Source organism: Anopheles funestus, chromosome 2RL (assembly GCF_943734845.2).
Source record: "Anopheles funestus chromosome 2RL, idAnoFuneDA-416_04, whole genome shotgun sequence".
NCBI lineage: Eukaryota > Metazoa > Arthropoda > Insecta > Diptera > Culicidae > Anopheles > Anopheles funestus.
Genome location: NC_064598.1, coordinates 49,231,869 through 49,255,764, shown reverse-complemented (window position 1 = coordinate 49,255,764; position 23,896 = coordinate 49,231,869). Strand labels below are relative to the sequence as shown.

The 23,896-nt window shown below is 42.9% G+C and overlaps 4 protein-coding genes and 1 long non-coding RNA gene across 5 annotated transcripts; 1 reads left to right on the top strand and 4 right to left on the bottom strand.

Annotated features, from left to right (window-relative positions):
• Nucleotides 1-3,512: 3,512 nt before the first annotated feature.
• Nucleotides 3,513-8,375, bottom strand: LOC125761212 (uncharacterized protein K02A2.6-like). Its single transcript, XM_049422138.1, has one exon. The coding sequence runs from the start codon at nt 8,081-8,083 to the stop codon at nt 3,722-3,724; it is 4,362 nt and encodes a 1,453-aa protein (XP_049278095.1). The 5' UTR covers nt 8,084-8,375; the 3' UTR covers nt 3,513-3,721.
• Nucleotides 3,513-8,479, bottom strand: LOC125761248 (uncharacterized). The gene is made up of 2 exons (XR_007418090.1): nt 8,374-8,479; nt 3,513-3,647 (listed from the first exon to the last, which is right to left on the bottom strand). It is a non-coding gene; the product is annotated as an uncharacterized LOC125761248 (long non-coding RNA).
• Nucleotides 8,480-11,742: 3,263 nt separating this feature from the next.
• On the top strand, nt 11,743-15,962 carry LOC125761229 (nuclear receptor subfamily 2 group E member 1-like). Its single transcript, XM_049422164.1, has 4 exons — nt 11,743-12,035; nt 12,153-12,268; nt 14,450-15,280; nt 15,358-15,962. The coding sequence occupies exons 1-4, from the start codon at nt 11,881-11,883 to the stop codon at nt 15,699-15,701; spliced, it is 1,446 nt and encodes a 481-aa protein (XP_049278121.1). The 5' UTR covers nt 11,743-11,880; the 3' UTR covers nt 15,702-15,962.
• A 17-nt stretch (nt 15,963-15,979) lies between these two features.
• LOC125761227 (splicing factor ESS-2 homolog) lies at nt 15,980-17,791 on the bottom strand. Its single transcript, XM_049422161.1, has 3 exons — nt 17,538-17,791; nt 17,309-17,465; nt 15,980-17,248 (listed from the first exon to the last, which is right to left on the bottom strand). The coding sequence occupies exons 1-3, from the start codon at nt 17,673-17,675 to the stop codon at nt 16,044-16,046; spliced, it is 1,500 nt and encodes a 499-aa protein (XP_049278118.1). The 5' UTR covers nt 17,676-17,791; the 3' UTR covers nt 15,980-16,043.
• Nucleotides 17,792-18,862: 1,071 nt separating this feature from the next.
• On the bottom strand, nt 18,863-20,510 carry LOC125761241 (uncharacterized). Its single transcript, XM_049422185.1, has 3 exons — nt 20,154-20,510; nt 19,547-19,672; nt 18,863-19,446 (listed from the first exon to the last, which is right to left on the bottom strand). Exons 1-3 carry the CDS (start codon nt 20,215-20,217, stop codon nt 19,001-19,003), a joined length of 636 nt encoding a protein of 211 aa, XP_049278142.1. The 5' UTR covers nt 20,218-20,510; the 3' UTR covers nt 18,863-19,000.
• Nucleotides 20,511-23,896: the final 3,386 nt, after the last annotated feature.

Here is a 23,896-nt window from a genome sequence, read left to right as displayed (position 1 = left end):
ACGCGGGCAGAAAGTCACTGCCGTCATGTTAATACTGAATCATTCTTCACCGTTGTTTTTTCCCTCAATATCCTTTATCATTCAAAGGTAACAGCGGAACGGTATCGAGCAGAAGGCATGCGCGGTGCAATATCGGTCGGTTCCGAAACCACACCTACTTTTAAAAATGGCACCATGTCACTGTACTGAAGGGATAAGTGTATACACTCGGAAGCGGCGGTTGGTCTCCTGTCATGGCAGGGGATGGAGATTCGATCAGACCGACCAGGATCGTCTGGTCGGAGGTCAAACCCCAAAAACTCAGTCGACAAGCCGTACAACATGCGCTCGAGCATCAATTGCACGCGGAACGTCAATCGGAACGGCAAGCAATTGTTACTAAGAAGCATCACCACACAAGCCAGGACATTCCGGGACATAGTGTATGTGTGGGTGTGTATGTGTGTGTGGTAGTTGGTGTGATTGTTCAGTGTTGTTGGAAAATGTTGTACGCTCGGCTAGCGATTGATCAATAGGCCAACATTATACTCACAACTATACATCGTAGAAGATCCAGCAGGACATTCCGTATATCTAGTGCAATCCGTAGTTCTTTGGTTCTACTGTTCTTTTACCGCCTGGTAAGTGTGATATGTGAAGTTTCTCTGGAGTTGCCATAATTTCCGTTTGCAGTGCTTTTCCCAATTTGTTGCACTTTTCTGGAGAAGGTGGAAATAATGTTACGTTTTTATCAAAGTTTTAGATTATCTTATTAAATAAATTTAAATTTTTTTATTAGAAAGCCAATCGGTTCGTTAGTAATTATTTAAAATATTGTTACGTTACTTAAAACATTAAGTAATGAATAATGTTTCACAAGTTAACAAATTAACAAAAATGAAAAAATGTGATTACTAATACTAATTACTAATGTTATTCAAAAAAGGTCACAATAGGGTAATTATTCATAATTAGTGTTTGATTACCAGTTCTTCGTGAGTGTTGAAACACTTTCACACACTAAAAAAGTAATACGTTAAATTTAAAAAAGCTTTAATCTATTCTTTTTTTACAATGTTTCTTACCCAATTCATTTAAATTTATTAATTCATTAATTTGCCTTTATTTGAGGATGAAATACATTAGCGAAAATAATTGAGAGAAAAATTAAAATAAAATAAATAGTAAAAGTGATTCTGAACAAGGATAGCAGAGGATCATTATGAGTGTTGAGAGTAAGACGTGCCTCCATTGCTAAAGGATCACGAAGACGAAGGAAGCGACATAAAAACATATGAACGAACGAACATCAGGAGCGTTATCAGACGCAGTAATAAAGCCCACCAATGGAACATGCTTGACCTCACGTGGCGACGTTAACTTAACGAATAAATACCAATATCCTGAGGCCGTGTTTCATAAAGTGTCAACTGTGTAGGACCAATCAAATGACGCAAAGCGACCCTAGTAAAATAACGTTGAACGTATTCAATTTTAGAACAGGCTTCAATACTAGCCTTTCTGGTATCCACTTCACAAGATACTACACTGCAGTAAGAACCGCTTAGAGCAGCTTAAAGATCGAGGTGATATGTAAGATAAACCCAGATTGGTTGTAGTAACACCTCTTCAAGCTGTAGTTTAAAGTTTAAACGATTGTAAAGTATAACCCCGAGGTTGCAAATAGATATTACACGAGAAAAGGGAAGACATTAGTATAAATGAAGGACAGAGGAGAACGAGAAGGAACGAGAGAATACGAGAATAACGCAAAAAAACTAATTACAAATTTAGAAATTGTTAAAAGTTAAAAGTCAAAATGGTCATTTTTAAAGGGAATACGATATAATAAAACCAAAGAGAAAAGACACTTAAAAGCATGACATATAAGACACATAATATATTGTAAACATAAAAAAGACTATAAAATAATCACACAACAGGACAAGCCAAAAATAAGTTACAATTAAGTGCAATCATCTTAACATCCAAGGTATATGTTGAGGATAAAACGTTAACAAATGCTAAAAGAAGAGTGAATAAAGTTCAAACAATGCAATTAGAACAGTATTAAAGATTAATTTTTCTAAACTGAACGTGATGTTCGTTTGCCATGCATTACAATGTGAATAAATTTGATACCAAACAACATTATTCATCATATTGTTTTGATAGGCTCTTGACTTAGACTTTGATCCATTCTGCGTTCCTTTGTGCAGCTGTGTCATTTCTCCATGATTTGGTAAAATGCAAATTTTTCATTTCGCCAACACGAAGGGTCTCTCGGCAATGAAGGGTCCCATCGACAATCGAACGGATGTGTTGACATCGATTATTATGGTGATGCGCGGTATCAATAGTCAATAAATGATTAATCAATATTTTTTAATACCCTTATTATTGTATCCAAAAAACGACTGACTCATGTTTGAAGGTTTACTGAAAGATTTGGTGGGCTTTGAAGGAAGGATTAGTTTCAGCTTCTATGTGAGCTATCAATTTGTGGATGTAAAATAGGTGACAATGTTCTGGTAGTGTGTATTATCTATTACTTTCTTTATTACGAAAAAATAAGTATCATTTGTCACATTGAATTTCACGATCGAATACACTTGTTAATGCGGGAGAATGGTTATTACAAAAAAGCTTCCTAAATAATAGCAATTCTAACAAGTCTATGATGCGATGTGCAAACTTTGGGTTAGACTTTTTTATGGAAGTAAATAATCGCAGTTTATATTTTTTTGCTGAGCAGATCTAGGCTCACAGCGTGGAAACAGGGTAAAACAAATTTCTGTGGACCAGGATTAGCACGGCGCCTATTACAGGTGGTAAGGATCGTTTCGCTGTCTAAACAGCTCCTTATTTTCCCGATCGTACTGTCTAGCCGGAATTTGGGTTTTTTTCGCGGGACAGAAACTATTGTTTTATGCTTTAAGAATTAGCGAAAGATAGCCGCAATACAAAAAAGAATGTGAAACGGAAGCTGAAGGATATACATGTGGAATATTTGTGAATTTAAAAGGAATTTTATAATTAATTGTTTTACTTATTATTTATCCAAGTTTCAGAAAAAAATGAAATTAAACAAAACGATATAACTTAGTGAGGTGTCGCCCATATGTAACAAATTCATTTTATTGTCTCTTGAATCTTTGGTAATTTTGAATATTCACGATTGAACTATTTTAGATTATTCTTTTTTTGTTTGTTAAATATTTGATTGCGCGTGTTGATTAGCTACATTTTGCAAATAAAAAGAATCGAAATATTTACATTTTTTTTCTTATTATTCATTAGGCTTATGTTACAATAAACTAAAAACTGATCGATGAGACTACTATTACACCTCTCGAAAAACGCCTAAAGACTTATGAAGTACTAGACTGAGGAGAAAAAGGATATCTGACTATCCCATACTGCACTTTGTGGACCAAAACATAATTTTAAAAGACAGTTAATTTTGAATTTAGTAAATTTTATATTCTTTTTCTTTCGTCACGTATTAGAAGACGTTAAGAACGACACGGACATTTAAGACAATTAACAATTATATATTACACACGTTACGATACATTTGGACGCGCACGCCTCGGTTCGGTCTAAACACGCTCTTCGATCTTTTCGCGCCGGAGCCCTAACCCGAAGTGACCCTTCGCTCGCGAACCCTGACCTCTCGGTAGATCTCACTAACACATCAACCACTGACCGTTTCTGTCAGTGGTGAGTTTAGGTGACAGATCTACCGAGGAAAGGTTGGACCATAACATCTCCCCCTTTTAGTTTGCAGCTGGTACCCCTCGAGCCTACGCGGAAGTCTTCTAGACCTAGAAGACCTGCGTGGCGATCGTACCGGCTGCTGATGTCGTCTTGGTACAAAAGGTACCGGCCTGGGAGATGGTAAATGTGGGGAAGGTACAGATGGTTCCACAGTGCCTCCAGCAGACACTGCCTGTTCGTCGTTGTGTGATGTTTCCACGAGGAAATCTAGCGGAAGTTGGTAGCTATCCGCTAGCGTGTTCGATCGATGTGGGCCCTTCGTTTCCGTTCGTTTTCGCAATTGGTTTAGGTGGCGGCGGTGTGTCCGGTGATCATTCGTCTCGATCTCGTACATGACATCACCGATTGGTCGATTCACTTTTGCGGGAACCCATTTCCATGAGTTCCGCGTATACCACTTTGCATAGACGAGCTCGTTGCGCTGGAACCGATGATCTCGTCTTTCTCGTTCTACTTCTGGTGTAGGCGGTGGCTTTAACAGCTCCAGTGCTGTTCGAATTTTCCTCCCGAACATAACCTCCGCTGGCGACCGATGTTGCTCCAAAACAGGATTGGGGGATGCTCGGTACGTTTGAAGGAAAATTTCGAGTGCTTCGCCACAGGACGCTCCACCTTCTTCGATTTTCCTTATAGACCGCTTGAACGTATCGACAAATCGTTCGGCCTGTCCGTTGGACTGAGGATGAAACGGTGGACTTTTTATGTGCTGAATGCCGCTCTTAGCACAGAATTCATCGAACGTGGCGCTAGTGAATTGCGGTCCGTTATCACTTACTAGCGTCACGGGAAACCCGAATCTTGCGAATAGGTTTCGTAGAATTGCTATCGTTGCCGGTGTGGTGGTGCTGCTCGTCTTTATTACCTCTGGCCACTTCGTGTACGCGTCGACTGCTACTAGAAAATAATCACCCTCGATCGGTCCCGCGTAATCGACGTGAATGCGTTCCCATGGGTGTTTTGTAGTGGGCCAGGGTACCGGCTTAGCGTGTGGAGGTGTTTTAGCGGCAACCGCGCATGCGTGACACGTTCTAACACACTCCACGATGTCCTCATCCATGCCCGGCCAGTACACGTAACTGCGGGCTAGTTCTTTCATCCGTTGCATACCTGGGTGGCCCTCGTGTAACTGCTTTATGCATCTGTGACGCAGCTTGGTAGGTATGACCACCCTCTCCCCGAACAAAATGCATCCACGTACCGTGGATAGCGCCTCGCTTCGATTGAAGAATCGCGCCAGCTCTTGTCCATAGGCGTAGTTTTTAGGCCACCCTTGCAGGACGTAACGAAGCACCTGCCGTAGTATCGGGTCAGCCCTTGTAGCGGACGCAACGTCTCTAAAATTAAGAGGGAATACTTTAATTGACTGCGTTGCAACGTAACTTACGTCCTGCTCGAGCTCAGTGCTGGCTATGATGTATTCGGGGTCCGGTTTCGCATGTTCGCTGATCAGCCTCGATAACAGATCAGCATTTCCGAATTGTGTCGATGGTACATACTCGATGCTGAAATCATACAACTGCAAGGACAGCGCGAAACGTTGCAGTCTATTAGCTGTGTAAACCGGTATGCCTTTCTTTTTCACTGCAAAAATGATGGCTAGACCCTCACGGTCGATTTGGCTGTACTTATTTTCCGCTGTCGTAAGTGCTCTCGAGGCATGTTGTACTACTTTTAATTTTAATTTGTGGCTAATGGTAGCACCAAGTCCCACTGCTGAAGCGTCAGCAGATACTACTATTTCGGCATTTGGGTCGTAATGTGTAAGTAGCAGATCCGATGCCAATATTTCCTTAAATCGCTTGAATGCGCTTTCACATTCGCGAGTCCATACGAATGTGGTTTCGTTCTTTAATAGGACGTCTAGAGGGTACCTTAGGTCGCGCATTTTCGGAACGAACCTTCCGTAATAGTTAACTGCGCCTAAGAATGACCGTACCTCGCTTACGTTTGTTGGCGCTGGAAGCTTCAGAATAGCTTCAATCTTCGCTGGGTTTGGTTTGAGGCCACGACGATCGATGATGAAACCCAGATATTCTATTTGCTGCATTTTGAAAGCGCACTTTTCCGCGCGGACTGTGAATCCGTACTGTTGTATTCTGCGGAAAAGATTAAGCAAATTTTCGTCATGCTCGCGTTCCGTTGTACCACCTACGATCACGTCATCCATGTAACCTGATGTGCCTTTCAATCCTGCGAGCATGGTATCAATTAATTGCTGAAAAGCGGCCGGCGCTATTTTGATACCAGGTGGTAGGCGATTGTAGTGGTATAAGCCACGATGCGTATTTATGGTCAATAGGGGGCGGTATTTGGCTGCTATTTCGACCTGTAAGAATGCGTCGGAGAGGTCGATTTTACTGAAAAATCTGCACCGCGACAGCCTAGCAAATATATCGTCCGGGAGCGGTAAAGGATATTCGTATGACTGGAGAGCCGAATTCAGTCCAGTCGAGTAGTCTCCGCAGATTCTGATACTGCCGTTGCTTTTTCTTACGACTACGATGGGCGCTGCCCAGTCGGAATAATCGACTGGCGTGATGACGTTGAGTTGCTCTAAACGATCAAGCTCCTTTTCTACTGTTGCTTGCATAGCATAAGCCACAGGGCGCTTTGGACAAAAGGTAGGACGGACGTTTTCTTTCACATGCAGTTTAATGCTTGCCTTAGTGCATAATCCGGTACCATTGAAAATAGCCGGAAATTTGCTCTCCCATTTGGTAGACTCGCAACCGATTCTGTTGCAGTATTCATCCATCGGCAACGTTCCCAGCGAGAAAATTTCGACAAAATCCGCTCCTAAAAGCTGTAAATCTATAGGAACAACTAGGATCGTTGCTGATTTTGTCGTCCCGTTCACCGTAACGTTTGCATCAAACTCGCCATCCAGCTGAAGGCGTGAACCGGATGCTGTTTTCGCATGCACTCTTGCTGGCGATAGTCGTGGCATGCCGAGCTGCTTCCACGTTTTCCGTCCTATTATCGTGATATCCGACCCCGTGTCGAGCTGCAGTTCCGCTGTTTTGCTGCCTATTCGGATGCTCACGTATTTGCGCTTCTGTAAGCTACGGACGTTTACAACCACTGCACGTGTTGCAACCGAAGTGCGCTTGCGATATTTCGTTAATTCCCGCTTTCGACCCGACTTGCTGCAATGACCCTCGCGATGACCGTATCTCCCACAATCCTGACACTTATGAGAGCTGTAAGAACAATCTCTCACCCAATGGGAGTCACCGCACAACCAACACGGTCTCGGTGGTTTGGATGCTGGAGAATCTGCACCACTTCTCTCGGGACGACGCTGCTTGTTGTTGTTGTTGTCTCTCTTCTCTTTCTGCGCATCTCGTTGCTTGTACGTGCTGTGTAGAGCATGAACTTTGCCCTCTCTCCCGGAAGCAAACATCGCCGTAGTCTCTTTTAGACCTATTAATCGTTCGCCTTCGGCGGAAAGCTGTTCCAGGGTTAGATCCGGTCGATCCTCGATGCGCGTTAGGAGCCTCGTTCGTATGTCGTTGTGCACTTCTTCTCTTAAAGCACAAACAAACATTAGACATTTAAATTGGTCCTCGGTCATTGAGGAGAATTGGAAATCGTTGCAGGCACGATTTAACCTACAAGAGAACGGAAGCAGATCCTCGTTCTTCTCCTTTATCGTCTGAAGGCACTTGTATCGCCTACTACTAAGCGATTCGACGTTTCCGAAAAGCACCTTCAGTTTGCTTACCGTCTCATCGAATGTGAAGTCGCGGGGGTGGCAGGGAAGAACGTAGTTGGCGTAACGCTCGTGTTCCATTGTGCCCAACTTACGGGTTAGCAGGCGGATTTTTGCTGGTTCATCGAGCCGGGAAGCATCTTTCACGAACAGATCCTCGAATCGCGAGTACCACGCGCGAAATGTGGCACCAGCTTCTGCGTCGTAGCGAAACTCGGTGATGCTTGCCGCTAGGGCGTTTATAACCAGCTCGGGATCGGTTGGCGGTGTGGGCTGGTGAGCGGGGGGCTGAGATGCCGTTGGGGGAAGCTGCTGCATCAGTTGAGCCATCATCTGCTGCTGTTGAGCCGCCTGTTGCTGCTGTTGCTGCATTTGCTGTTGCATTAGTTGCAGCATTTGGTACAGCATCCCAAATTCAGGACTTTGTGACGCTGGTCCTGCCAGGGCTGACGCTGCGCCTGGATGCTGCGATGGCGGTTGCTGCGGCTGCGTCGCTGCACCTTGCGGCGGTGGATGCATACGTTGCGTGAACGCGGCGTTCAGAGCGTTTGCGCCGTTCTGTGATAATCGGCGCGGATCGTCCATCCCGGAATTTTCATCAGGACTATACATTGTTACTGCGGCGGAATTATACACACGCGAATAATTGCACTATAACACTTTTTTTTCGTTTATAGTTCCTATATTTTTTTTTCGTTTTCCTCGTCGCCACTTTTATATTCTTTTTCTTTCGTCACGTATTAGAAGACGTTAAGAACGACACGGACATTTAAGACAATTAACAATTATATATTACACACGTTACGATACATTTGGACGCGCACGCCTCGGTTCGGTCTAAACACGCTCTTCGATCTTTTCGCGCCGGAGCCCTAACCCGAAGTGACCCTTCGCTCGCGAACCCTGACCTCTCGGTAGATCTCACTAACACATCAACCACTGACCGTTTCTGTCAGTGGTGAGTTTAGGTGACAGATCTACCGAGGAAAGGTTGGACCATAACAGTAAATCCTTTATAAATTTTAATCGGAACATACTAAACATTTAATACGACTTTGCTGTTTAAAATATAATACCTTTACACTTCTTAGCAATGGTTAAATTTATGCAATCACGAAGTATTGAAATAACGATTTTAATAAGTTGATAGCAATGTGTTCAGATTCTTTAAACTTGCCCCTATCGCAATATTGTCAATTATTAATAAAGATTTAAATTACCACAACGAACAAAACCTAACATTGAATTATTTTAATCCTTCTTCTTACAAAAAAAATATTTAAAACAATTATATTTTCAATTGAAATTCCCATTGTAATAAGTTTATCAATTACACCATTTAAGCCTCCATTTCACCTCAAACCGCAACGTGTTTTTTTCTTTGGAAAAAAAATTAATTTTCCTCTCTTCTTTATCTCCTAACATTTACCGGAAAAACAATAAAAAGGGAAAACACCTTATTACACACCGACCGGAAATCTTTGCCCCTTCTTTCCTTGCTTTGGAAGTACACCCTACTTGGTATTACGTCCCCAATCCACTTGCCCCGGGTGAAGTGAAAAGTCAAACCGTTTACCGCATAATTTGCCGCACGCGTCATATTGTTTTCCCTTCAGGTTGAGTCCCGCACTGAGCGGGTTGGGTAATTATAATTGTATCGTTGTCTCGATTTCCGGCACACCTGTCCTCATGCTGGCGGCCTGTCTGAAGCTAATATGCAATGATGGGAAATTAATATCTTTCCAACACAGGAGCAACACTGTTTAATAATTCAGATCGTAAGAAGTGGAGAAAAACCGAAACCAATCCTCAGGAAGGAAGGACGTAGGAAATTCTGACTTTTGTGACAGGCGGAACCACACACGCGTTAACGTAACCTACGCAAAAAAACCTTTTTTAAGTTTTTTGTTTCTTTACAAAAATATTTTTGCAAATATTTATTATTTTTTTGTCCTAGCCCTTCTCTAGTGAATATAAAAACCAACTTTCCTCCCAGAACTAACCAGGAGAAAGTGCATTTAAATTAGTCGGAAGAAAAAAACATCTCATCCATCATTGTCTTTCCCAAGCGCTTCATGAAGTGACAAACTTTGGTTTAAACATTTCTTCGCACGCGTGAATGTTCGATGTCTACGCTATACACACATGTGTTGCTACTTCAAACTTCCGAAGTTTTCCCAAATTCTCATGAGTCACGTGCTGGCGACGATTTACACACGCTTCATTATTATTGCATTTGTAGTGATTTGTTGTTTCGCTGCTAGCTGTCTAACGTAACTACAGTGTGTCCTTTTTACCCTTTCTATAAGTTCGATCCGTATCGAACGTGTTTGAATGTTTTTTTATTGAAACTTACCCAATCTTTACGAGGGGTTGATGAAGGTTGTTCGTTCTGTTTTGTGACTACTGGCACTGTTAATGACAGTCCCTGGGTGAGATCCCTTTTGGAAGTGGTTTAAATGTGTCCTTTTTTCCTTCCTTGTTGGCCAAAGAGTAATATTATACACGTGTGGTATATTTCTATGCACGGTTACTTGCTGCTCTTTGCGGAGTACTTATTGTCGTGCACTAGCGTGACGTTTAACAGATGTCATTTGATGTGGTTAAGTTCATTATTTTTTTTTGTACAGGGGATTTATTATGTGTAGATTGTCGTATCAAAACAATTGGGTTTGAGGTTAAATGGAGCAAACGCGTGCCTTTAAGCGAATGCTAATGTGATGGTATTTTGTGATTCGATATCTTCATCAGCGGGCTTCAGGTTCGTAATGACCGATTCTGTCTGCTAATGAAGGATTCTTGAAGATCGTAATCGAGGACAAATGATCGTATTTAATACTAAAATATAGAGAGGCTTTTTTAAGCTGAATTTAGAGAATACTCATATGTGTGTAATTTACCAAAATATTTCTTTTTATCATTAAATATTATTAGCTTTATTTTGGCCTTTTTCACAAACTTGGCTGCTGCACGGGTTCTCTGAACTGCTTACGGTTGAGTGCCATCGTTTACCAGTCCAAGCGTCTGTAATATCTCTATGCGACCCTAAACCGTCTTCTCTGTCCAAGTGGACAGCATTAGAATACTTTACCGGGTGGATTGTCCGGTGTTATTCTAATGACATGATCAAGGCTAACTAAAAGAGGTTTTAATTCATTGCAAGATGTCCCTATAATGGATCCTCATCTTTTATTTAACAACTATGCAGTCAAAAGTCGTTCTAAAAGCTTTTCGAAGACACTATTTTTATTTTATTTTATGATATAGTGGCGTCTACAATAAGCTTTACGCTAGATTTGGACAGAGCTAATGTCTCAGCTTCGACCACGCACGACATTAATTTTGAGTAGAAAAGTTTTCTACGACAATAGAATGACAAGTTGGCCATTAGCATGCTTGCATGTAATTTTATTACCGATGATGACCATTCATTAAGTCACACCAGATAAACCGTAAATCAATAGTGTCGAGGAGTGCTGTAAACCAATGATGATCAGTAGCTTATGCCGGGATCTGGATAGGTTTATAGAAGATGTTTCTCAAAGTTTCCACTTCTGAGAGTCGGAAGTTTATAAAAAAGACATGCAAACTCCTATTCATGGCACAGATACTTCGTATCTGTATGGCACAGATATTTCGTATAGCAAAGTAACCTGAGAGTTTTTCATTTACCATAAGCTGACATGTGACGTTGATCATTATCATTATTACCTGGCCGAGATTCAAAAATCGCTCGTTTTTTATTATTTTTTTTTATTTATGAAGAACGGTATTGATCAAATAGTTTCACCCTCGATATGCTATGGCCTAAAAGCCAATAAAGGGATGGAAGAAAAGGACAACTTCTGCAAGATCTGCCTTATAATGACATTTTATGTTGTTTAATAGTTTGCAATTATTTATTCTACAAATGGGATAAGTCGATCTTGTAGTTTTAGCAAGAATATCTTGTAGGTACCGGCCGAGTGTTGAATTAGGACCGTCTCGCATAGCAAGGACTGACTATCCGGCTACGTGGTAAAAACAAATCTAGTAAACCAGAAATGGCCGGCATGATCTTAGAGATCGTTCAGCCATAGTATTCAACAAAAAATGTTGCACTCTAGCTTATCTTTATTCTTCTATCTATGGGATAGATAATGCTAAGAATCCAATCAATAGGATATATTGTAGACATATGAACAAACCTAGATAGGCCTGTAAAAGAGATCGAAATCCAACTAACTAACCATAGTAAATAGGTTCTGATGTTAAATATCATAGTTGGGGGTTTTATTCCATTACTCTTTACTCTTGCAGATGTTCACATTGGTGCATCTTTTGTACTTTAAAGGACGGTATATACTGTACAATTGACAATTTCACTCTTACCATTTTCAGTTTGCATTCAAAAAAGGCGAAAAAAGGCAATGAACGACAACACTGGGGTCGGTGGTGGAAAACTGTCAAGCACAGGTGGTCCCGGTGTCCTGTGTAAGGTTTGTGGTGATCGGGCCTCGGGCAAACACTACGGTGTTCCTTCCTGCGATGGTTGCCGTGGTTTCTTCAAGCGCAGCATCCGTAGGTAAGCGACAAGAGTGTACGAAGCAGACTAAGGAAATTCCATTCCATGTACTGCAAATGGTTTTGCACTCGTTTTATTGTCCTTTCTCTCTCTCTCTCTCTCTCTCTGCTATGTCAGAAATTTGGAGTACGTGTGCAAGGAAGGTGGCAAATGTGTGGTGGACGTATCAAGACGGAACCAATGCCAGGCCTGCCGATTTGCCAAATGTCTGCAGGCGAACATGCGCCGAGAAGGTAAGTCACACTAGCGGTGTCACACACTCCCAAACCCTGAGTCTCACAAAACTATTCACCCGGATATCAAACACTTGTCGTAACCACTTGAACCGTATCCGTGTTCTCACTTGCCTGGTCGCAATTAGCGCCACCATGCACCAGGTTTTGCAGTGCTCGTATTTTCCCATCGAATACCCGACGACACTCGTATGACATCTGACCCTGTTTCCCCAATGTTTACTGCGATTGAAAAGATGTGTTTACACTCGACCGCACAAAGCGCGTCACGTGGTGAATGTTCTCTTACGGATTCAGGAAGAGGGTGAAGATTCGGGTCAGTGCTCTAGTGTAGTGCACCTTCTCGATCCTGGGCTGTTTGCTCACGAAACCACGAGGTTCGCTCTGTGACTGACACTTCCGTCGGTTTTCCTCGTACGTCGAACATTCTTTGTCGGTGGGATTTCGACAGGATTGTGATAATATTTACCCAAAAACACTCTTCTAATTGCTAAATCAACAATCTGCTGCTGATTTGCCCTTTGGGACTTGCCTTCTCGAATTGCGGCCTGATCGATTACTATGTCCTGAGGCACTGAGACGGTTTTTTGACATTATTTTTTTATTGAATGCAATTTTAAGTACGTACCACAAATTCTTAAAGTGTTATTTTTTGTTGTTGTGCTATTCCTGTATTTCATTACAATTTGATTTAAGATTTAAATCAGCGACAAATTTTAGTACCTTCCACCCCAATATGCTTTTTGTTTTTTGTTTTCTTTTCACCTCATCGAACTACCATTACGAGCAATTATCGCCAAAACTAAATAGGAGTTTGTTGCCTGCTCTATATGCCGCTTTTCTGCGTTCCCCTAAGTGCGGCTGATTCAAGTGATACTGTTAGCTCGGGCCTAGGGTGCCCTATGTTGACACAGAAACACATCGACAGCCCCCGGTTACAACATTGTCCTTAGCGAACGTTTCTGAGCGTTTTCCATTTACGCTGCCTGAAACAAGATTCAAATTTTTCAACCCGAATTGCTTTCCTTTCGGGGGTTTTCAATGGACGAAAGCATCAACTTTCTAGTCTAACTTAGATCCGATATTCATCGATGTTTGTCCAGTTGGTTGCTTCACATAATAAAAATTGATTTTGTTTTCATTGTCGATGCTCGTCCTGTGATAACACACCAGCAGACCCATAATGACAACCCAGAAGCTAGGGTCTGCGGGTGGAAACTGTCCATAATATTTGTTTGAGAGTTCACGAGAAGTGGTTTGATATTAGTAAAACCACAACTAGACTCTTACAATACGAAGAAGCGCCTGGTGACTTATTTAAATTGTTCTTGAAATGAGTGAAAGTAATCTTTACATGAGGCAAAACTTTTACTTACGTCCTTCGGTGGATTCGATTGGTTTCCTTGTTTTATTATAGTTGATCCATTTGCTAATGATCTGTAACAAGCAATCACCCATAGATGATCAAGCGCCTTTCTTGTGGAATGGTTTTTTGATCGGTGTTGCGGTGCGGCTACGTCGTTTTTCAGTTGCTTTTGTTGTCTGGAACGTTTGTTGCTTGTTATGCTGAAATCTCTATGCTTGATTCGTACATGCCAATTCCGAGTTCAACCAAATAAAAATCGCAAAAAACACTTCACGCAAAACCACTCGTCTCTGCGCAAAATAACACATGATTGATCGACCACCAAAATGCAAAAAAAAATAACAGAATGACGTCTCCGTGTGACAGTTTGCACACGTTTGTAGTAAAAAGCTACTATGATTGAAGCAAATATCCTAGCAATTAAAAAAGCGAAATAGAACATGACATTTTTGTATGGAGATTAAAGTATAGGGTCACGTTGTCCTTTAAACAAAACAGTTTTCTTCCAATTTATTGAAGGACTTCCGATGGTCAAACAATTGACTTGTGGCCATGGTTCATTTCCCAACATTTCCGCATAAAATATGTTCCCCTTTAATCTCTGCCATCAGCAAATCGGGATAACAAAACGTAGTAGGCGGAACTAACGCTGGTAGACATAACGCGACATAACAATCAGTCCCATGGGAACCATACCGGCTGACGCATGTGTTGTAACTTCTTTCGGTGTCGAGTGTTTTGCGACCCCACTTCCCGGGTTAGTTTTCATTCCTAAATATTTCCTACATCGAGTTTCTTTTCTTCTGCTCCGCTAGCGGTCCAGCATGAACGAGCACCAAGGAACTGTACACCGCTGACTGCCACCGTTAATGGTCTTTCCGCGCATGGCGATTACTACGCATCCCGGACATCGTTTGCATTACCCCAGACGAACCTATTTTTCCCGCTTCCATTGCATATCACGGCGGCATCGGCTTCCGGTCCATTTGCACCGCTTACCGATCCGACCCGTTTCCTTTCGCCGTACGCAGCTCAATCGCTTGCAGCTGCCGCAGCCAGTTCTACCAGCTTCGATCACTTTGCATCACCAACGACAAGGAACACAACACCGACGGCATTTCAACCCACAGGTTTACCGCCAGGGTCGGGGCTAATTCAGGTACCGGTCCCATTGCCAGCTTCTACGGTGGTGTCCAAATCGGGTCTGTCGAGCGAAGGAAACCAGCTTACCACTGCCACCATTACAGAGTCTATGTTCAATAGTATCACCGGAGACTCGCTGGCCCTGCCGGCGCCACCGCCAATCCATTCGATTAGTTCCATACTGAGCCTCAGCTCGGCCAAGGAGAATGAAGTTAGCAGCACGGGTGAAGAAAGTCCCCCACGGTCGGGTGGTCAACAACAGTACCAACATCAGCTATTATTTTCCCCGGCAGAAACAGTAGGCCCGGTACACGGTGGAAAAAGCGAAACGGACATGCTGCTGGAGTCGTCCGCCAAGCTGCTGTTTCTGGCGGTAAAGTGGGCAAAAACAGTGCCATCGTTTCTTCAACTACCGGCCAACGATCAAAAGCTGCTGCTCGAGGAAGCATGGGCAGAATTGTTTGTCATCACTGCAGCACAATGGGGACTGCCGATCGACAATGGTGGGACGTTTGGTTTTCTTTGCTTGTGGTTAACAAAGCTAATGTTTGCAATTTCCCTCCCCATTCTCTGATGCTAGATTTCATCGTTAGGAATCCACAGGCCGTAAAGCTGCAGAGTGCCATTCAGCAGTTCGGAATCGCAAGAGTTGACTATCGGGAAGCGGCCTGTCTGAAAGCGCTGGTACTTTTCCGACCTGATCAGCCCCGGTTATATGCAGCCCACGAGGTTTTGCTGCTCCAAGACCAAACCGTTGCACTGTTGCACGAAAAGTGTGGTGGTGTACGACTGGGCCATCTGCTATTGTTGCTTCCGGCCATTAAGGCAGCGGCTAACGCGAAAGTTTTACAGGAGATGCTGTTCCGCAAGACCGTCGGTGAGGTGGCAATCGAACGGTTATTGCTTGATCTCATGAAAACATAACGCCTAGAGGCATAATCTTTGTTTGGATGTAGTCATTTCTCTTAAATACAATTAGGTATAGATAGTAGGTTCATGTATATGAGAGGCAGAAAATCTGTTGAAGAAATTCTCATGCAGTGTTTAGTGTGTTCCTTAGATTGATAGTAAAGCAATATTGTGCAGATCTTCAATATTCTTCATACATGAAAATTAAAGTTCATTGTGAGATGACAAATCACTTGTACGTTGAAAGCAAAATAAAAGTGTATAGAAGAAGACAAATTATAACAATGTGTTAATTAATTAAATAAGATCATATAAATGTGTTATATTTTCAACACCAAAGTCAGTTCTTCTACAGCCTTAAAAGAAATCTGCCGCCTTCGGACGCTTGCCCCCGGTGGGAATATCCAGCAGGTCGTCTGTCAAATCCGTTGAGGCACCCTTTGAGGCCACATTAGTTCCAACGAGCGGTGTCTTCCTTCTCACAATTGCCCTCGGGGATGGTGTAACATTTCGGTGCTTGTTGTTACTGCTACTACTACTGCGACCGCTTCTCGGCCTCATTACTGGCGTTTTCAGTCCACTCGAACCGGCCGGTGATGCGAGCGGGTTCGGTGTAGTTAGAAATCCAAGCTTATTAGTAGCCAATCGCCGGGCTGCCGGTGACATGCTGGCAAGCCGATCGAACGAACTGCGCACGGACGGCGACGCAATGTTTCGTCGAGCTGCTTCGATCGCTTTCGCTTTCTTTTCTCGTGATTTTTCCGCAGCCTTTTCCGCCAACTGTAGGGCTAAGTTTTCGCGCTTGGATGTTTCTACTATACGGAACGATGGTCCTCCCGCCGATGGGTGTAACGGTGTGTCTCCACCATCCAATCGGAACGGTGTGCCTTCAATTTCACCCCACGTAAACAGTGGACTGTCCGTTACACCCGGACAGGGTGAGGGACTTTTCACGAAGCCGAAACCACGCACCTGTGGCGTGTCTCCAGCCGATTGGTCTACAACCCGACCATCGACGCCAATCTTCTCCGGCAAATGTTTGGCTTGCGTTTTGGCCGCTTCCACAATCGCTTGCCGGCTGTTCTGTTCGTTAAAGGGATTGTAATGCAGCCGGGTGCTGCTGTGATTGATTTCCTGCTTCCGTTTGGCCATTTCGAGCTGTTCCTCCTTCGTCAACTCTACACCATCCGGTGTGTACATGATGTAGTTTTTGTTCGTGTATCGCCACATGTCCAGCTGTTTGGGACGCTCTTGTTGGTTAAACTGCTGTTCTATACTCGGCAGCGCCAAACACTGTCCCATTTCGATCGCAGATGTACCTTCTGCTTGGTAGAGCACTGCAAACCGTTGACGCAACTTCCGATCGGCAGTTTCAATAATCTCCTGAAAACTGTCATTGTCCTCGCTTGTATACGATTGCAGAAAACTGTCCAACGAATGCTTGTCACCAAGTGTTTTGATCGATTTGTTTGAGCCAACGCTGGATGTCGAACGGATTGATGGCGGAACTTCGCTAGCTGGAGTTGTATCCGGTAATGGTGTTTCGAATGTAGCCGGACTAGCTGTAAACAACGATCAGAGAATCAGAGATGTGTTCTTCTATGTAACAATCAAAATCTTACCTATACGTGAGGAATTTGGCCGTTTGGAGCTATACTTTGAAAAGATCTGTCTCATTTTGAAGACGTCATTGTTGGCTAGTGCATCCAAATATTCGTTCTGTGCCTTTAACTTCTGCAAATCGGGGAAAAAATCACGCTGTATGATCTTACCCATTTCCTGGAAGTTATATAAAACCCAGAAAGGCATTAATATTTTGATAAACGAGGAAAATGTTAAATCACGTCCTACCAGTAGATACTCCTCTTCCGTAAGGATAATTTTATCTTTCCCCTTAGCCTTGGGAACGTTTGGTGTTTTGAATACTGCCACTGCCTTACTCTGTTCCTTGATAGCCTGTAGGGCTCGTTCGCCCGGTTTTGTGGCCATTACAGTTGCAGATTTAAACCGTTATTTCCACACTGAAGTACAAATCGATTTTTTAGTAGTAAATTTACACGCAGAAAATCTGTTGCTTGTTGTTTTGTAAACAATGGAAAGATTTTTGACACCAGCGATGAATCATACCTGCGATGACAGTGATGTAGTTCCCCTATCATCCGCATATGGCGCTGCAATGCTTTTTCGCCCTGCCTTTTAAACTGACAGTTACAACTTGTAGCGAAAATGCAAAACACCTTTCGGGAAGAATTCGTTTCATCATTTAAAATAATATTTATTCAATGCTATAACTAATAAACCAACCGTTTTGACTGGATTTCACGCATTCACAAAGATCACATTGTTTTTGGGGTAAAGTAATCCAAAAGTAGTACTGCAAAACTTTCACGTACGATCCTCAGAAAACATTCAAATTTATTCCAACCCTTTGAAATAGCGTTATAAAGAAACTTCTTCTTCTTCTTCTTATCTGGCCTGCTCACGGTCGAGCACGTCGTGTAGACATGGCCTGGTCACCAATCCGTTTCCAGGAAACTCGGTCCAGGGCTGCAGTCCTCCATCCACGGCTGCATCCGATCTCCGACAGGTTCGACTCCACTTGATCCAGCCAATGAGCTCGCTGTGCTCCTCTCCGCCTCGTGCCGACACGAGTGCATTGGCATCCACCGTTAGCAGAGTCCAGGACTCGTACCCGTAGAGGACTACCGGACGTATCAGTGTGCGATATATCGTACATTTCGTGTGTTGCTGGAGCCTATGGGATCGCAGGAGTTTGTGGAGCCCGTAGTAGGCACGATTTCCCTGGACAATGCGCCTTCGGATTTCGCTGCTCATGTTGTTGTCCGAAGTTACGATCGTACCAAGGTAGCAGAACTCCTCTACCACCTCGAGATCGTCGCCGTCAACTGATACTCTGCTCCCGAGTCGGGCTCTATCACGGTCAGAGTCTCCGGCAAGCAGGTACTTTGTCTTCGTCGCATTGATCCTCAATCAAAGCAGAGAAATTGAAGAGAACTGGTAAAAATCGTACCCCGGATGTCGCATGACACCTTCCAGAGCAATGTTAAAGCGACGTTATAAAGAAACTATGAGGATGAAAACATCATCATCATTGCTTGGTAGTCCTAATGTTAAGTGCAAATTCTTTCTATAACAAACAATCGTAACGCAAATCGTTTATTCTTACTGTATCTTTATTCACATTTTCTACGAGTCAATACTTTTGTTTTTGCTTTGTTAGTGTTTTCGTTTAGCTACAAACTAAATACATTGAAGCGCATGCAAACAAAGTTCCTGTTGGGACACGTCAAAACCTACAGACTATTAGCAACGAAAGCACTCAGCAGAATGGCTCCGGCTAGCAGCGGGATCTGTGCGATCACACTGCCCGCTGCGCTGTGTTCGAAATGCCGGAAATTGCACCCATTACCAGCGCACACGTGGCAATCACGGCTGTTCCGGCAGTCTGCATTTTCCGAGAGACATCCGCGCAACACGCTGTTATCGCGCACCTGCACCACACACTGATCGTCGGCCACAAAGCGCAGACAGGGTCTGGCTTCCGTTAGGATCTCCTCCGAGCAGGTACTGTTGGTCGTTCCTTCGCACTGGTGGCAATGAAGACGACCGTGCGGGAACAGGTTGTTGTTACAGGGCAGATCATTTTCATTCGAGCAGAGCTGACAATTGTTTACGACGGCACAGTTGTCACGTTCGGTTGCCTCCAGATTCGTTGCACATCCACGTTCCACGTCTTGACCTAGGAGTCAATGCGAAGAAAGGTACAGCATTTTAGATCGAGTTCGATCGTTATTTCGTTTACTTCCAGCTTCAGTAAGATCACGGTTGCTATCACTTACCCACAATGCGCGTGAAGCAGGTAACGGATGATACATTCGGAGAGGGCGGACATTCCACCGCCAGGATGTTTTGGTCCGGAACCAGACAGTTGGTGCTGTTAAAGGTGGTGCATTGGAAACACCAAACTGCACCGATCATGGGCAAATAGCGAACGGAAATAATGTGGGAAAAGCGTTAGTATGCGTTAGCATTTCGTAACCCGACTTTGGATCAAGATAAGATAAGGAAAAACCCCTCGACAGCGAAAGTTGGCCATTGAGTTGAGTAACTTTAGCTGAATGAAATGTAGCAAAAGGGGATTAGCGAAGGGTGAAATAACTGGAAAAGTGTTTAATTTCCTCTTTAAATACTTTGTGAAGTATAAATTATTAATCTCACATATCTCACAACAACTCTGGAAAACGATCTTCGTTTTAATCACTTATTTGTAAGGCAACTTTAGCAAAAATAATTACAAGATGGAATGTGTGTCATATTGATACACTAAAGGTCTCCACGGAACTTGAGTCACGTTTCGCTACCCAGCCACACCTAGAATTATCGGTCGATAGTCGAAAGTGACTTTAGTGCCGAAACGGAACTTTCTTCAACCAAAACAACACTCACATGCGGATGCGTTTCCGGCACTGTACGCCAGCACTAATGCCACAATTGTGATGTATTTAAACATTTTCCGAATAGTTTGCCTCCCTTTTGGTACTCTCTATAGAAAAGAAGCACACGCCACCCGACTCGGCCGCTATGTAGAACAATCTTTAACGATGGGCTAACAGTGATGAACTAAATTTCGGACCATTCCTTATCCGGCTCTGCACCCTATGTACTGTAACCGACCGGTGCGGTGCGTAGCGATGTATGAGGTGAGATAAGATTAGATACAACTACACGGAATGAGATACAATACATTGCATCAAATACGCAACAAATACATTAACGGTTGTGGACAGATTCGTAATTTTTTTCAGCGGAATTTGGAAAACTTTTTTCGTGTTCGTGCTGTTGTGCTCTTTTTGATTGGGACAGAAGCATAGAGACGCTCCAGACCAGACGTTGCAGCAAGACGTGTGCGAGGTTCAAAATTCAGTTGACGCGTGCAAATATAAGCCGTACCGGATGTTTGCACTTTCCGTACAAATACGATTTATGAGTGTGCGATCGACCGGTTGTGTAGAGACTGGGTATGTAAAATTGGACTTCTTGCATCTGATCGGTCTTCCAGATTCAGTTACCACTTTCTCAGAAATAGTAATTGACATGAAACCTTTCAGCTTTAGGAAAATGCAAAAGGATGTAATGGAAACACTGTTTCCAACATAATAGATAACAATTAATGTATGTTTGTCGCACGGGGTATTCAAAGAAATTGTAGTATGATATTGTTATGTTTCGTTTACGTGTTTTTTATTTCAACGAAAATTTATTATTTTAATAAAATGGTATAAGTAAAAATTAGTTAACCATTTTTGTGATTTTTTATACTCTATTTGTTCCAATGATTATGGAGATAGTAAGTCGTTTGTGCGTGGAAGAAGCACATCTTACAATGTCAATATCTGTTGGAAAGATATTGTTGTAACAATCCTGTCGTGTGAAGAAGATCGGCATCTCTACCACTAAGTCAACGAGCCGCACTAAAACATGCGAACAAGCTTCAGTAGTAATGACAGCTACTAAGAACTTAACCTTTTCATCCCTTCAAACAATACACCAGATCGGATGTACAAATCGGAAATCGCCGATAAATTATAAAAATGTGAAAAATCATCGGACAATAATATACGAATCACAACTTTTTAAAAATTTTAAATTTTTTTTTACTTATCTTACGTCTCGATCACGGAGAGTTTCGTACGAAAAAATGCCCATTTGCGGGGAGATTTGATTTTCCGTAATCATTTGGAAGAGGAAAAAAGCAGAAGCTGAAGCATATCGAATGGTTGGGGATATGTTCTTAGTGAAACATAGTGACGCGAGTTTTCACGAGAGAAATGAAGATCATCATGGGGCGGCCCGGTGGTGCATGTGATAAACGGCGCCCGTCCACACGGCAGGACCGGGTTCATATCCCATCCGGACCGTCCCCTCGTAGCATGGACTGACTATCCTGCTTCGTGGTAAAATAAGTCTTGATACGGCCAGGCCGTTCTAACCGAGCAAAAAAAAAAGATGAAGATCATGACTGGCCACCAAAAAAGCATAGAAAGTTTGTGGTACAAGCAATTAAAATCCAAGAAAGCAACGGGACAAACGGTCGCTCTACAAAATATAACTTTTTTTTAATAATATTGCACCGCTGCAGCATGCTTGAGCTGGCAAGGAATTATTCATTCAATTGAGCCTTTCATGCACCTCCAAACATGCAAAGACATAACGTACTTTCTGAGCAGAAACTTCATTTGTGCCAAGACCTCTAAAAATGCCTGGTCAATGATTGGTCCAAGGATAAACTCAATGGATCTATACATTGAAGTCACATAAATTAGATTGCAATTTAAATGTGTAAATATGTTTTTAAAGTTGATAAAACAGCTGTTTCATATCTGTAGACATGGTATATTAGAACTCGTGTGAGTATTATTTTGTTAGCAAATATTTATTATACCTTATCAGTTCATTGAATCGCTGTAGATATATTCACCGCATGTAAGTATGTGCCTTTCAGCAACGGATATTATTGTTTATTTTTCGAATGAGAAAGGTTGCGTAGTGGCTTTACTTTAAACTTACTGTTACAACCGGAAGCATCACTCTGATAAAAATCGTGTAAAGTGCAGTATACTGCACATTCGTTACTAACAATTTTCCAATACATTTTCTCACATAAGAAATCACAGAAATTGAAAAAAGCATTACTTTTTCCACTTTCCTAAATGATAGCTTCCTGATGCCCGAATTAAACTCAAAGCATGCAAACCCCAAACACCAAACAAAAGCTGAACTTCCATTGGTTGTGCGCTCGTACATCATCTCTGGCGGGCATCTGTCTCCGCTTCGTGTTGGAAAATTAGGGTGAGCGAGCAGGCATCACGATTTTTCACGCACGCCAAGAACACGAAGATCGGGATCAGACAGACCGAGGGAGGTTTGTCACAACGGAACTCCGCCTTCTTGAAGCACACAAGATCACGAACGAACGCTGTGCGTGTGTGCATGTGTGTGTTTTTATTTTGCATTTTGCTTTTGGTAGTCGATCACGATCGTATACGATAAAAATAATCTTCCACCGCTAGTCATGATCTGTGGCGGTTGCGATTTGTGTCGTCGTCTTTTGTGGAGCAAAACATGACTAACGACGATGAAGACGAGCAGTGTGCGGACAGGGAAACACGCTAACGCAAGTAACAGGAGGGAGGACGGAGGGAGATATAGAGGGAGTGATCTTTGAAGGATGGTTTCGCCATTGCACTAATGGTTACGAAAGATAAACCGAACAGGAAAATCAATGTTATGTGAGCAAGTCAGCGGCATTTAAAATATTTAAGATTAGTATCTTTAAGCGTTATTAGCAAAAGCCACAAATTTTTAGACGTCTAAATTGAGATACAGTATCTACTACTTTAAGCAACTACTACCAACTGATCACACCACATCATCGGTAGCATTAGTAGTTGTAACATAGGTAGTAATAGTGATAGTGAAGACTTTAGTTACATGTTGATCATGCTGATTTATAACAAATTTCCTATTTGATATCAGTTGAAGTAACAGAGTTGTTAATAAAATTATACTGTTAAAATTTAAGATATCCTCTTCTTTACATCGTACAGTTAACGTTTAAACTACTTCAGAAATTAAGAACCTAATCACGAAACTTAAGCCGCTATCGAACGCACCGAAAGTCGATTCGGAAACGATAAATAAATATCCGAATGTATATTTCTGATGGCCACACTGTACTCGAACGCACGGTAGCACACCGGGCACTCGGAGGCAAACACTTCACAAATCAAACGCTAAACTTACTCACCGGCAGTTTTCCCCCTTTATTCAGAAGCGTCCAACCGAAAACCGCGTTGGACGCGTTGTTTATCGCCGGCGAACTTCCACGCTCTGCTGCGACACATTCGCCTTTGCTAGGGACGATGCACGCTGGCGGCACTGGTGCTGGGTGGGGAAGTTTACACAGCCGTACGGATCCCGCTTTTGGGTTCCTTTGGCGTCTTTCGACATAAACCCCCATAAAACCGGCTGCCTCTACCACGTACCGGGTCCGGCTCGTGCGTGTATATCGCTTGCCACCGAAATACAGCCCGGGACTGGGACGATCCGATCACGGCGAACCTCAAACGGTTCACCGGCTACGTCACAGGAACAACCGTCGACTTCGACGCGAACTGACGAAAGATGGC